This window comes from Sphaeramia orbicularis, chromosome 8, assembly GCF_902148855.1.
Source record: "Sphaeramia orbicularis chromosome 8, fSphaOr1.1, whole genome shotgun sequence".
Lineage (NCBI taxonomy): Eukaryota > Metazoa > Chordata > Actinopteri > Kurtiformes > Apogonidae > Sphaeramia > Sphaeramia orbicularis.
In genome coordinates, this window is record NC_043964.1 from 39,021,363 (window position 1) to 39,036,500 (window position 15,138).

The 15,138-nt window shown below is 37.3% G+C and overlaps 1 protein-coding gene across 2 annotated transcripts in view; it reads left to right on the plus strand.

The window, feature by feature from the left end:
- Positions 1 to 15,138, plus strand: part of prkcbb (protein kinase C, beta b) — a 199,517-nt gene that overhangs the window by 124,479 nt on the left and 59,900 nt on the right. For both annotated transcript variants that reach the window (XM_030141271.1, XM_030141269.1), the window contains exon 10: positions 11,350 to 11,523. In XM_030141271.1, coding sequence (XP_029997131.1) covers positions 11,350 to 11,523 — 174 coding nt within the window. The remainder of the gene's footprint in view (positions 1 to 11,349; positions 11,524 to 15,138) is intronic.

Consider the following 15,138-nt stretch of genomic DNA (forward strand, 5'->3'; position numbering starts at 1 on the left):
GGAGGGACTATGTTGAAAATGGTTGTAATTCCCAGGTGGTTAATGCAGTATTTTTGTTAAACCCCTTGAACTAAAGCTGAAAGTCCACACTTTAATCACATTTTCATTGCCTCATGTCAGATCCATTATTGTGATGCACAGAAGCAAAATTAAAATATCTGTGTTTCTGTTCAAGTGCTTATGGACCTGACTGTAGTTATTGAAATGAAATATGCAGCTTCCACACTGTAAGAATCAAACATTTTGCACAAATGAATATTTTTGCAGCAGTAATGTTAGATTTCTCAAGTATTACAGCTCACAGAACCTACAGGGAGGAGGGAAAGACATGGACGAGGAAAGATAGTGATTTAAAGAGGAAAGAGTCGGAGAAGGTGAAACACAGGTGGACATAGACGAATGAACGGAAAGAAGAAAGGATGACGTGACAAGTGGAGAGAGTGATGAAAAGACAGAGACACAGAGATGTGACAGCGTAGCGGCAAGGTTGACATGAATGAATTGAGAGAGAGGTAAAAACGTCAGACTGAATGAAGAGAAGGAGAGTGAAAAAAGACCGGGTGGGGGCGAGTGACATGAATGAATGAAAATCAAGGTAAAAGACAGAGAATGGGAGGATGCAGAGAGAGAGAGAGAGAGAGGAGGAAGGAGAGCCAGAGAGAAAATTGGGTAAATGGCGGGTGGAGCAGCAGGGGTGGAAAGAGAGAAAGTGACAGAAAACGACAGAAAGAGAGAGAGAGCGAGCATTGTCTGTGTATCCGACCTGTATGCTGGCTGCCTGTTTCCATGGTAACAGGCATTTAAAGCAACACTGATGCGTCAGTGTGGAGAGCCGAGGGTCGATCACTACTGGAATACCTGACACACACATGCACAGGCGTATATGCACATCTATAAGCCTGAGCACACACGCACACACACACACACGCACACACACACACACACGTAAATACATTCCTGATTGACTCCAGTGGAAACATACTGTACATACACACCCACCTCTGTATGTTACACTTTGACAGTACTGGGAGATACAGATGCAGCGACACACACACACACACACACTCATGTAAATGCACAAACAGGCGCTCACGTGCCGCGTGCGTCATTTTAATGCTCCCCGAGTTTGCGTGGGAGGCTGGTACCTTCAGCACTGCTCTTTCTGCCTCGGTGTCTGAGGCCATCTGCATCACCACGCGGACCTTCTTACACCACGATAATAACACACAAACACAGGCAGACGTTTTCTTTTTTTTTTTTTTTTTTTTTCTTTAATGTGCGTCACAGTCATACGTACTGTCATGTCTCACATCACATGCATCCAAGCATAAACACCCATACTGTATTCATCGTCGGCGTACATTTATGTGCTTACATGGTGCATGATTAGATCACTTAAGCGCGTCTATATTTGTGTGAATCACAGTCAAATGTTAGCTCAAAGCTTACATGTTGTCTTCTTATAATGTCTGTCGTCGCTGAGGCTGCAGATGGACAATTTCAGCAAAAATCCTGCTTCTATTAGTGGCAGTATATCGCTCATATATTACACCAAATCATAATAAAATGCAGCGTGTTAATATTCCACCTATAGTACGCAAAGGTTGAGAATACAAATGCTACAGGCTGTATAATATATGCCCGCTTAAAATAATGCAACACAGCACAATGTAATACAATGTAGTGCAGCAGAGTGTGATTTCATTTGTTTTCTCTGGGTAAATTCACTCTGCAAGGTCAGCAGAGGAAACAGTGGCATCATTTACGACATATGACAGTTCATATCCGCAGGACTGCTTTTCTGTCAAATGACCCTGAACGACTGTCTTGGATAAAAACGGTGTCGCCAATAATGACACGCCACTATTCATCGTAGAGTAGCCGGTTTAGGAATAACACTCAGACCTTAATGCCCTTGAATAAGAATGTGGGTTTTTATCATGAAATGCAACATATATGTTAATTGTGAGTATGATCAAAAGTAGCATATGCTCGTCTTTGTGCTTTAATGTTGCTAAAAAAGCTTGAGTTGTTACTTTTTACTTCTTTTTCTTTAGAGTTTATATTGTTTTTTTTTTTTTTTTTTAAGTCACACCAGGTTTTATGTCTCCTTTTTGTTGTGCAGGCCTTGTCCTTGTCCTTGTGGCTGCATAATATGAGCTTTAGTCCAGATGGCATCCTTCCTTTGTTTCAACTTTATGGAGTTTGTTTTTAGATCAAGTCACACTGACACCATATGGAATAACAGCATACATTGACACACACACTCACTCACACTCACTTTTTATGCCTTGTTTTCCAGTATATACAGTACTATCACCAGCGTACGTCCTGCTTGAGTAGAATGTAAAAGCGCACGTTCTTGAACTGTAGCTGCCCTCGTTACTCACACACACACACACACACACACACACACACACACTTACGTAGCTGCATATACTTGTGTGTCTGTGTCCATCTGTGCTGCTCCCTGTAGAATCCCAAACTCAATAACCTCTTTGTAATTATCATACCTGAATATTTATAAGACGCAAACACCAGATCTGCTAAGTTTTCAAATGCGTAGGGGAAAAAAGTGCATATAAGGTCAGCACCGTGTCTGTGTTATTCACAAATGTAGTGAGAATAATATGTGATGTGCTTTTTTAAATCATTCAGTTATGACATAAGAGGCTTTGGAAATTTTACACAACCTAAGGTTGGAACTACCAGGAAGAGCTTTTGTCTGTCTGTATGTGGGGTGAAAATGTGGAACAGTCTGAATCTTCATCACAAGTAAAGCCAAAATATTATAATTTTAAAGCACTTACAAGCGTGCGGTCTGGTCCAGAGCCTTTGATATAAACAGAGTCGCGACATTTCCATTGACTCCCTTTGTAAAAAAATGTCGGATGAAATATGGACCTACTTCTGGGTTATGGAGGAGTCGATAGTTCCAACATTGAGTGTAACGGTGTCAGAACACATTCATTTCTATTGCAGCTGATCTAGCAATTCCTAAGTTAATAAGATATTGTCATTTTTTTAATTATCAAGTGTATTTCCTTATGTTGTAAATTCTGTTTTCTTTGGTATGTGTTAGCGTTTGTGTAAATTTATACCTTAAAAAAACTGTTATGTTGGATATTCAGCTGTAGCCCAATAATTAGCTAGCTTGACTTGTCCAGCTGTTGAGATTTAACCACTATAGAGGGTATGCACGTGACGTCACCACGGTTACGTCCACTGAGTGGCAGAAAGAGGGAGATGAGTAGCGGCTTTGGCTTGAATACTGTGAAAACTTTAGAACAATCTGAAAAATGGGGAAGAGCTGTTGTGCCACTGATTGCACACATAGGTTTAAAAAGCACTCGGAGCTATCGTTTTACCGGCAACCTAAAGCCAAAGACAGAAGAGGCAGATGGATCGCTGCAATTCGTAGAAATAACTGGAATCCAGGCAATGAAACCTGGATTTGTGGTTTCGTGTCAGGTAATGTTAATTTATGCTGTATTCTTGCGTAAAATCATACCTTAAATTTCATATGGTTTTGGCTAACGTTACTTCTTAGTAAAGCTCTTAATGTTAGCATCTGTCATTTAGTTCTATATTTGATAACTGAAACGTTTTTGTCTTCAGTTGTGTGATTATGAACATTGTGCTCTATATCATTTGTAAACTAGCTTAAACTGAGGCTAACTTAGTTTTCCAAATAAGGGGGTACTCTGGCACAAAGCTGTTGTAGCTGTGTTGTATCAAGTATTTGATGTTAACTCTACTTAAATCTCCACAGTACCAGTAGATCATCCACTCACTTGGGTCAATACTAAGGGTTCAACTCCAGTAAATCAGTAGTGAACTGTGAGCACTACTGCTGGGCCTTTACCTTGGAAATCACCGCCAAGAAAATACGTCTGCACTGACAGAAAACCTCAAAAACAATAGTATGTTGAATTGAAAGCACTCACCAGCTGTAATCCTCTAATTAACGATGACCAGGATGTCAACAACTCTTTGGCTTTTGTATGCTTTCAGCCTTTGCATTGGGGATTTTCCCGGCATTGAAATCAGGTTCATATAAATGTCAGGATACGTGATTTCCGGCCACATATCAATGTTTGTAGACCACTTGTTGTTTGGTAGCTTGTATGGATCCATGTCCAGTCCAATTGTCTTTAATTTCATGTTATATTCCACATTTTTCCCGGTCTCGCTGTAGTTACTGCTATACTCCGCCATGTTGAGCCGGTTTGTTTTTGCCACTCAGTCTGACTTGGAGGGGCGTGGCCCAGGGGGGAAGTGACGTATGTGCATTCTCTCCATAACCACAAATTATAGAGTTTTTAAGATAAGGTCACGTTGGTATAAATGTTGTTATTGGTGGGTTTTATTTTAGTTGTTTTGCTGAACCTGGTTGTGTTTGGTTCAGTTTGTCAGCTGAGGTCATGTGCTAATTTGGAGGAGAATTGCTGTAGTGCTGAGCTCTACCAATAAACATTCATTAAATGCTAACATGCTAAGTTAGCCGCTATGCTATCCGTTGGTTAATGCCGTATTGTATGTGTCATCAGAGCAGAGCTTGTCAGGCACACAGTGTTCACAGCTAACCACGGTTTTCTGCTTGTACCACAGTCCTATAATAGTAAAACTTAAAAATGGTAAATCAAAAAAGAAAAAAAGAAAAGGTAAATTGTCTATCTCCTTACGAGTACAGTACAATTGCAGAATGAATGAACTTGTAAAGTTAGCACCGCTCATGTAAGTAGCCTACCCAAGCTAACATGAACCTTTCCAACCAAAATTTCAGTTTTCAAAGTAATAAAGTCAGTCCTTTCAGTGGTCAACCCCACTACTCATAAGCATAACTGACACAACAATACAAACATTGGTGACACAACGGCTGTGTGTGGTTTATTTTGAGATTTACCATGCTCTCTGTGGTCTGTCCCATAGAAGAACATGACAGCGCTCAGTTCATTTGGAACTGTTCAGGCTTACATGAACCATGCAATCACTGGGGTGGCGACATCAAAACATGCCGTAACTCTCCTTATAGGGCTCTGGTCTGGTCAGGGAGGGCAGGGCTTATTGTTAATTGCTGGGTCATTCCGTCCTTGGCTCTTTCTTACCTTTGTTGGTTTGTGCTTGTCATTGTTTACCATTGTTGGTATGTGATTATCGTTGAAATATATTGTATTGTAAGTCATGCAGACTATCATTTAGACCAGGGGTGTCCAACTCATTTTAGTTCAGGGGCCACATTCAGTCCAATTTGATCTCTAGTGGGCCAAACCAGTAAAATAATAACAGTAAAAAAAAGGAAAATTATATTATGATAAGGTTTACATCTATAAAGTTTTCTTAAAAATCTGAAAAACATGAACAACTTGAATTGTCTTAAGAAAAACAGTGCAATTTTAACAATATTATGCCTCGGTTTATCAGTTTATCATCTACACATGTGCATTACAATCGCACAAAACATTTAGTAACAGGCAGAATATTGGTATAATTGCATTTACTTTTCTTAAGACATTTCCGTTTGTTCATATTTGTTCAGGTTATTCACATTTTTTGTAAAAGTATAGTTTGGTAATATAAATATTTTCATGTAATTTTACTTTTTAAAACCAAAACAACAAAGAGAAAATTTGGGGTTGTCATTATTTATAGGTTATGATAATATTTTACTGGTCTGACCCACTTGAAATCTAACTGTGTAACTGTAGCTGTAATCGGACTGTATGTGTCTGCATGTGGAACCTGAATTAAAATGATTTTGACATCATTAATTGTCATCAGTGTAATTTTTGCATTTCACAAATTCATCCTGCGGGCCGGATTGGACCCTTTGGCGGGACGGATTTGGCCCCTGGGCCACATGTTTGACACCTGCGAATTAGATAGTTAATATGTATCAGTTTTCCTAATCTGTTTACTATCTGTTATTTACATTATTAAGACTCTAAACAGATGTAACTTTATCATTAAGGAAGCAAAAGTAATGTGTTATGTTGTCTAAATGAGAGGCGGGGGTGGGATTTAATAAGTTTTATTCTTCCCACTCCTTTTTGAGCAATACCTGTAGATTTTATTTTGTTATTACTAGTGTACATGGCAATTCCTATATTGTCTTGATCACCTCCATTTATTAATGTATTTGCTCTGATATTAGTTCCTTGTACACATAAAAATTTTGTTTTTTCTTCTGCTCAAAACAAATAAATGAATGAATGAAGTTGACTAGATCTGCAACATCTAATTGATTAGCTTAAAAAAACACCAACACAGTAAATTTTTTAGCAACACAACATTATGGAACCTGTTAAGGTTTTGGAGCATTGGTTGGTTTAAAAAAAAAACAACAAAATATTTGAATTATATGTTATAACAGATTATGAGTGATTTTTTTTTCACATTTTCTACTGACGCAAACGCCAAATCCGCTAACTTTTCAATTGCAAGAGCAAAATAAGTGCATTTGAGGTCAATTCCACGGCCCTGTTATTCACAGATGTAGTGAGAATGATGTGTGATGTGCTTTTTACGTCATAACATTGACTAGAGCTGCAACACTTAAGTTATGAGTGTCAAATGCATTTTAGTTCAGGGGACACATACAGCCCAATTGATGTCAAGTGAGTGAAATAATAGCATAGTAACTTATAAATAATAACTGCAATTTTTTTTGGTTTTAGTGCATAAAAGTTACATTACAGTATGAAAATGTTTAAATTGACAAACTGTCCTTTCATAAAAAATTAGAATAGCAGGAAGAATCCACAAACAAGCAGAAATTTCTTAAGAAAAATGTGTCATTTTAGCAATTTTATACCTCAGCGTATCATTTACACATGTACATTAAAACTTGTAGATCACAGTGGATCTATAAATGCACAAAACATTCAGTAACAGGCATCTGGAGCTGAAATATATAGTATTTAACTTTATGACTATTACAGCTTGACTGTCAGTGTCTTTGTAATTTTTGCCCTTTGGAAAGTCATCCTGTGGGTCGCAGTGAAGCCTTTGGAGGGCCGGTTTTTGCCCACGGGCCCTATGTTTAACACCCCTGACCAAAATGATTAGTTAAAAAAAAAAACAACAAAAAACTTCCGATTATCAGTAAATTGTCAGCTACACAGCATAGTTGAACATGTTTAAGTTTTTGAGCTTTGGTTGGTTAATAAAACATTCTGAATTATAGGTTATAGAAGATCATGAGTGACTTTTTTCACATTTTCTACTTTGCAACTAATTAATCGTGAATATAATCTGCACATAGTCACAGCTCAACTCTCAGATCTCAACTATCTTTCCGCCCAGACAAACACATCAGTTAGCCGTCAAATTCAGTGTAACTTAAACTGGGTGGCGACACATTTCCAAACCTCTACGTTCACTCTGTGTTTATGCAAATTAACAAAGGAACCAAATTAAAGGTTTTAACATAAAATACAATTGGATGAAAGATTTTTTCTTGAGGTCCCAAACTCAATTAGCCCTGTGAGGACTACAAACACTACCATGCTAGCCATGTAATGAAAAGCTCAGCTATTTTTCTCCACGTTCTCCTCGGCTGGCTTGTTTTAAGATAAAACGCTGAAGCTTGTTATTACTTTAAATTCGATAGGAGAGTCGGTGGGCCGCCTTAAACTGAGCAGGATGGGAGAGGGGCTGTGTTTGTGTCGATAATTCCGCTGGCCTTCTGAAGAGCAGCGAGATAAGATCAGCTTTAAACTCACTGTCACGTTAACATTTTTCCAGAAACTAAGTTAAGAGATTTGATGAGGTTCCATTTTGAGCAGTGATGTAGTTCTAAAGTCCAAAATAAGTTGCCTTGAATGTTCCCAGAATTCAATATCCCTTTGAACTCACGCTCTTTGAACCGAGTCTGGATTCTTGCTAGTATCACTTTATACTTTTACTCCACCACATGTCCAAGGCACATATAGTGCTTTTACTTTCATGGCTGTAGTAACTTTACAGATTACTTTTCCAACACCCTACACGTGGTGATTTTGATATTTTTTTTTATAAACTCGAGGATGAACTGTTCTTGGGTTGAGAAAATCATTCAGGTTCTTAAAATGAATGACGTTAAAGAGATATAGAATTTCTATAGATATAGAAATTATTAGAAGTATATAAAGTACTTCAGATGAGCTCAACCTTTTAAATATGTATTAATGCAGCAGTAATAATTAATATGCAATATGTAGATAGATTTATGGGCATCTGCAGAATATAATATTCATAAATACGTTTTGTTTAGTACAGAATCAGGTGAAAATAAGAATTTATGTGTCTGTTTTATTAAGAAGATCACAGAGAAGACCTCAAAGATTGTGGATTTTTGGCTTAATTCTTTGCAACAGAGATTTCCCCAGATTCTCACAGTCTTTTGATTATTTTAGGATGAGATATTCTTCACAATTTTACACTGAGCAACATTATTCTGAAATTTCACGACAATTTGCAGATGCAGCTTCATTATATTTTAGTACCACGTAAGTTTTCAGCCTTTTTTGTCCCGACTTATTGGTGACACGTTGCTTCCTTCAAATTTATTGGTAGATATTATAATATAATAAGCTACTTATTATTATAATTATTTACTACTTGGACACTTGTTTTTACCAGTATTTTTTTTCTGCGATTATTAAACTAAATATATATACATAAACATATTGTGCATTCTATTCTATTCTATTCTATTCTATTCTATTCTATTCTAATAAGATACTTATTATTATTATTACTACTACTCTACCACTTGTTTCTTCTAGTACTTTCCAATGTGCAATTCCAATTTTACACTACTGTTTTTTATAGTTATTGTTTTGCCATTTTCTTGTGGTATTTCCTGTGTGTATATCTGGTGTTTGTGCTGCTATTTGAACCTCAATTTCCTGAGTGCTCTGCCCAAAGGATCAATAATATTCTATCTAATCTAAGCTCTAATCTCGATTGTCTTGGTTTGAACAGTTTTTTTTTTCTATATTCTAACATGAGCAGCAAGATAACGTCAGCTTTAAACTCACACTGCAAAAATCTAAATCTTACCAAGTGTATTTTTGTAATTTCTATTCAAAATATCTCATCACACTTAAAATAAGACATCATCACCTAAAGAGTAACTTTTCAGTGAGATATAAGAACTTATTTTTAGACAATACATCTTGAAAATCTTATTTCAAGAAATCTTACCGAGATAATTTTCACTTGTTCCATTGGCAGATTTTTTTTGCTTGAATTAAGCAAAAAAAATCTTGAATTAAGCAAAAAAAAAAAAAAATCTGCCAATGGAACAAGTGAAAATTATCTCGGTAAGATTTCTTGAAATAAGGTTTTCGAGATCTATTGTCTAAAAATAAGTTCTTATATCCCACTGAAAAGTTACTCTTTAGATGATTATGGGCCGGATCTACTAAAGGTTTGCATGTATTAAAACATGTGGAAACTTATTGCACACACAAAAAAAATGCACAAACTGATTTACTAACAGTGCGCACTAAGGGTCGCGTCTTTCAAAGGTGCAAAATAGCGTATTTGTATCCAGTTAATACATTTGCCACAATGAATATGCAATTTGGGGCGTTTGCATGTAATTGTGTGTGTGCTGGGAAGAGAAAATGTAAATATATTAATTTAGCACACGCAAAATGATTAAGCAATTTTGCTCATAGAAGCTGTGTCTATATTTAACATGTGTCAAAAGGAGGTGCAAACGGTTTGGATGAGTAATTGCGCACACATGGAAGTGGTTAGGAGACATCGAAATGATGAAACGAGATACAGAGAACGCATTTTTCATCCTCTTGTGAACATTTTTGGATTGACATAAGAAAAATAATTGAGATGTATGTGCCCCCCCACATTGTGACAAAATTATGTGCACCTTCAGTCATTCAATCCAACTACCCCTCCCCAGCCACCACCACCACCTTTAAAATGAAAAATAAATTAACGAATGAGTCATGCAATACCTTCTGTGACAAAACTCCTCCAACATTACATTTCTGTGCGTCTTGATTATTCAGTGCACTGTTTCCATTAGTGCTGGTGTATCCCAGAGCAGTTTAGCGCACGCAAAATCCTCATTTAAATAGGGCAGTCTGCAAGACTTTGCACCTGTTGACATCTGCGTAAATCAGCTGCAAACCGTCGTTCAACCCCACCTGCAAAACTTTAGATTGCGCAATTAGTACACGCAAATTGAGATTTTAGTAGATCTGGCCCTATGTCTTATTTGTGTGTGATAAGTGTGATGAGATATTTTGACTAGAAATGAGAAAAATACACTTGGTAAGATTTAGATTTTTTGCAGTGCACTGTCATGTTAACATTTTTCCAGAAACTAAGTTAAGAGATTTGATGAGGTTCAGTTTTGAGCAGTGATGTGGTTTTAAAGTCCAAAATAAGTTGCCTTGAAATTTCCCAGAATTCAATATCATGCTCTTTGAACCGTGTCTGGATTCTTGCTAGTATCACTTTGCCGTGCTTCTAGATACTTATTTCCTTTTAATTGTTTGTGTTGAATACAGTTTGCTAAGCAGAGGAAAAGCACAGACGCTTTCAGTTGCAGATACTAAGATACAGTAATTCTCTGATTCTGAGTTCAGTCCAGGGAGTTGAACTTCGCCAACCTCCCGGTCACAGCCCGGCTTTAACTTTCATGAGACGACCTGCGAGCTGAGACTTGACCCACATTCGGTCTGCTATTTGATACCGCAAATGAAAGAGGATCGCAGGAGAAAGGGAGAGGAAAGCAGGGAAGGAAGAAATCAAGAAACGAGAGAGAGAAGAAAAAGTGATGAAAAAGGAGAGCAGAACAGGATATAATACACCTGAGAGATGGAGACGAGACAGAAATATTGAGTCCTCTGTTTGAGAGAGTGTGAGCGGCATGAGCTTAACCTTGGAGAGAAGACACAATGTCATCTCAGAGTTTGTCGGTGTGTGTTTCTGTGTGTTTTTTTATTTTTTTCCTCTTCTCACAGGTGTGATTCAGCAGATGTGCTCCCAGACTTGACTGAATTGCTCGACTGCTGCCAATCTCTCTCTCCATCACTCTTTGCGTCCTTCCTCTCCACCTGCCCTTGGCTTCCTCTTTCAACTCTTCCTCTCAATTTTTCCCCACTCTTCCACTTTTCCACTAATCCCACTCCCCTCACCCGTCCACCTCGCTTTATCTCCACCTGCCCCCTAAAGATCCTGGAGAAAAAAAAGTGAAATAATCCCCTCCTCTTTACTTTATTTCTTCGTACTCCTTCTTTCCTACTTTTTTGATGATGCAGGTATAAATGCATGATAGGAGTTACAGTGTAAAGAATCTGGATATTGATATATTTATCTTCTTCTTTTTAGGTGATGCTGGCAGAGCGTAAAGGGACAGAGGAGCTGTTCGCTGTAAAGATCCTGAAGAAGGACGTTGTGATTCAGGATGATGATGTGGAGTGCACTATGGTGGAGAAGAGAGTGTTAGCGTTGTCTGGGAAACCGCCGTTCCTAACACAGCTGCACTCCACCTTCCAGACTATGGTAGGTGGACTCACGTTATTAAAAAACAACAGATTATTACAACTCTGATCTTCATTATTGGGACTTTTTTGTCACTGTAAGCATTGGTGTATATGTGGCTGAATGGGATTATTTTTAATAAAGCTGCTTTAGAACTGATGTATTTGATGATTTTGAACCATGTGTAGGAGCCAATAATGTAATAACAACAGATAACGTAATAACAGCCGATAACGTAATAAATTTGCCATTTTTAACTTGTAATAGGCCAATAACGTAATATCTGGCCAATTAGGGATGGGAATCGAGAACCAGTTCTTTTTGAGAACCGGTTCCCAGTAGCTCGATTCCTTGGAATCGTTTGCCTTCCTGCTTAACGATTCTGCTGATCGATTCCGTCTTAGTTGTGCATGCACAATGACGTCACACGTACGCTTCATTGTTTTGGTCAGAACGTAGCCGACATGGCGTTGAGGCAGAAACGGTCTAAAAAGATGACACCAGGTCCACTTACTTGTAACACTTGCAAAGCTTCCATCTCTTCAAAAGGGTAGAATCCCTCCAATGTCCTCAAACATTTGTCCACAGCATGTGAATCATTTACAGGAATGTCACGTATTTGGTATGCTACTCAGCGGCGCTTGTGAATGTAGCGGCAGAGTGAACGCCGGGCCCAGTTCCGGTTCCGGTGTGGGCAACAAACGTACCCAAATACAAGTTTCCAAAGGCAGGGGAAAGGAAATGAGGTGCACAACAATGGGAGACAAGCCAAGTCGAACTGGTTCCATGTAGTAGAAATGCGGCAATAGAGGAATTAGTAAAGCATCTTAAGTTTTGCTTTCACTGCATGCCCCCCCCCTCCCCTTGCCCAAACCGGGCCATGTGTCATCTGTTATTATTATTTGTACATACGGTATATGTTATATTTTCTGTGCAGAGATGGAAATATAAAAGACAGTTAATGCAAACACACCCGTTTGTACTCTTTTATTCCCTCACCCAATGGGAATCGATAAGAGAATCGATAAGGAATTGGATCGATAAGCAAATTCGATAATGGAATTGGAATCGTTAAATTCTTAATGATTCCCATCCCTATGGCCAATAATGTAATAAAAGTCCTGAACCGATAACGTAATAGCTTTTGGCCAGTAACGTTATAACTTATTACGTTATTGGCTCAGTTATTACATTTGCAAAGAATTTTTTTGACCAGGCAGTAACATAATAACAGGCCAATAAGTTATAACGCTGTGGGTGAAAAGTTATTACCTTATTGGTTCAGGACTTTTATTACATTATTGGCCAGATATTACATTATTGGCTTACTACATTTTAAAAATGGCAAATGTATTACCTTATCGGCTGTTATTACATTATTGGCTTCTACACCATGTCTCCAAAACTAAGCAAAGGAAGTATGACAGAACTTCTTCAATCTTCACTTATTCATGTTACTTAAGATAATTGCTTCATCTTAACCCATAAAGACCTAAACATCCACTACCAACCAAAAGCATCTACTGATCGAAAGTGTTTAATACCTGTTGATATATTAATCCTATCAATACATGTAAATAATTGGTATAAAATATAGTTTGTCGTCTTTTCATGGTCATCACATATGACCCATTTGGACGTTCAGAGGCTCCGTAGTGAACGTGGAAACACTGTCGTCTACAAAATTGATTCACCAGTAAAACCCATGGAGTTGGATCAATAACAATGGATGGACACACTTGGTCTATGTTCAGTTAATATATATTTGCTGATAAAGTCACTTTTTCTTAAGTTTTCTCTATGTCTTACATAATATTCCTGAAATTTAATCTGAACTTTTATGAACATCTACATGATCAGTAAATTAAATATAGGAAAATATCGGATTTTCACTGAAAAAATGCATGCATGGTGATAAAACACTTAAGAAAAGTTAAATAGAGAGAAATAGTTGGATATAAAACAGTGGATGGAGATACTTGGTTTATTGTTCAGTCAGTGATATATTTTGCTGGTGAAGTCACTTTTTCTTTACTTTTCTCTATTTTTCTTAAATAACCTGTGGTTGTACTCTGAGTTTTCATGAGCGTTCTTAATTAAATGTAGGAAATTAAATATAGGAAAATACATAATTTACAGTGAAAAATGCAAATTACAAAGGATAATGGTCTAATACGTTATGATAAATTATCTAAGAAAGGTTAAATAGACAGAAAAATTTATTTTGGAACTGAGACAAATGTAGCACTGGGTGTTTATGTGTTAATGCAGGACAGAGCTGTAACTTTTTATTTTTATTTAGTTTGGTTTTTGATTTCACCTGATTTTATCCTGTTTTTATTTCATGGAGTTACCTAGCTTTATAAAAGCATAATTTTCTCTGCCCCCCAAAGGGGAGGCAAGGAGTATTGTTTTTGGTTCGGTTTGTTTGTTTGTAAACACTTTAGCAGCAAAACCATTGGTTGAATTCATACCAAATTGGGTTTATAGGTTGCCAGTGACCCAGAATAGATGGGATTACATTTTAGGAAATTTAGGTCAAAGTTCAAATTTTGGATAAATCTTTTTTTTTTCCCCATTTACTTATAATGGGCGAAATTTGTCTAAGCTAAGTCTGTGCTGACATCAACTGGATCGATGCCAAAATAAGCTACAATACGTGTGAGGGGAAGGGTTTATTGTCCCTGCCACCACTTGTTTAGTTTTAGTGTTAGAGTGATAGCAGTGTTTTACTACATTTAGATATTATCAGGAACGTCTTCATATATAGAAACTGAAAATAGCTGATGAAATGTGATTGACAAAAGCATTTTTTAAGTTCCTATATTGTGCAAATCTACTTTTAGCTCACCGAGTCAGATGTGTTGTGAAGGCGCTGTGTCTGGCATCATCTTTGTCTTCATCATCTTCATTAGCAATTTCCTCAAACATCTTCTCTGAAAAAACTACTGATCGGATTTATTTCAAATTTTATCTGTAGCTTCCTTGGGACAATGTCTACAAAGGGGGTTCACGGTTTTGAGATATTTAGATTTTTTAATTTTTTATGAATTTTTGAAATATTAAAAATGCGCCTTTACTTATAATGGGCCATATTTTGGCTTATATCATAGAAATGATTAGAGATATAAATATAGTTACTATTGAGCACTGATAGGAAGTCATAGATGGACTTTCATTTCATTAGTTGAGTTGCCCTCCGGTGAAAGTACCACCCACTTCTATTGGAAGATTGATCTCCTGCATCAAGACCACAGGACTCTAACATAGAACAGAACCTGACAACCTCACAGATTCCCATTGTTATTGATGGTTGATAGAACATACAGGCACAATGTTAACGCATAGTGAACATCTACAGGGTGGGGAAGCAAAATTTACAATGAACATTTAGTTGTTTTTTCTCAGCAGGCACTACATCAATTGTTTTGAAACCAAACATATATTGATGTCATAATCATACCTAACACTATTATCCATACCTTTTCAGAAACTTTTGCCCATATGAGTAATCAGGAAAGCAAACGTCAAAGAGTGTGTGATTTGCTGAATGCACTCGTCACACCAAAGGAGATTTCAAAAATAGTTGGAGTGTCCATAAAGACTGTTTATAATGGAAAGAAGAGAATGACTATG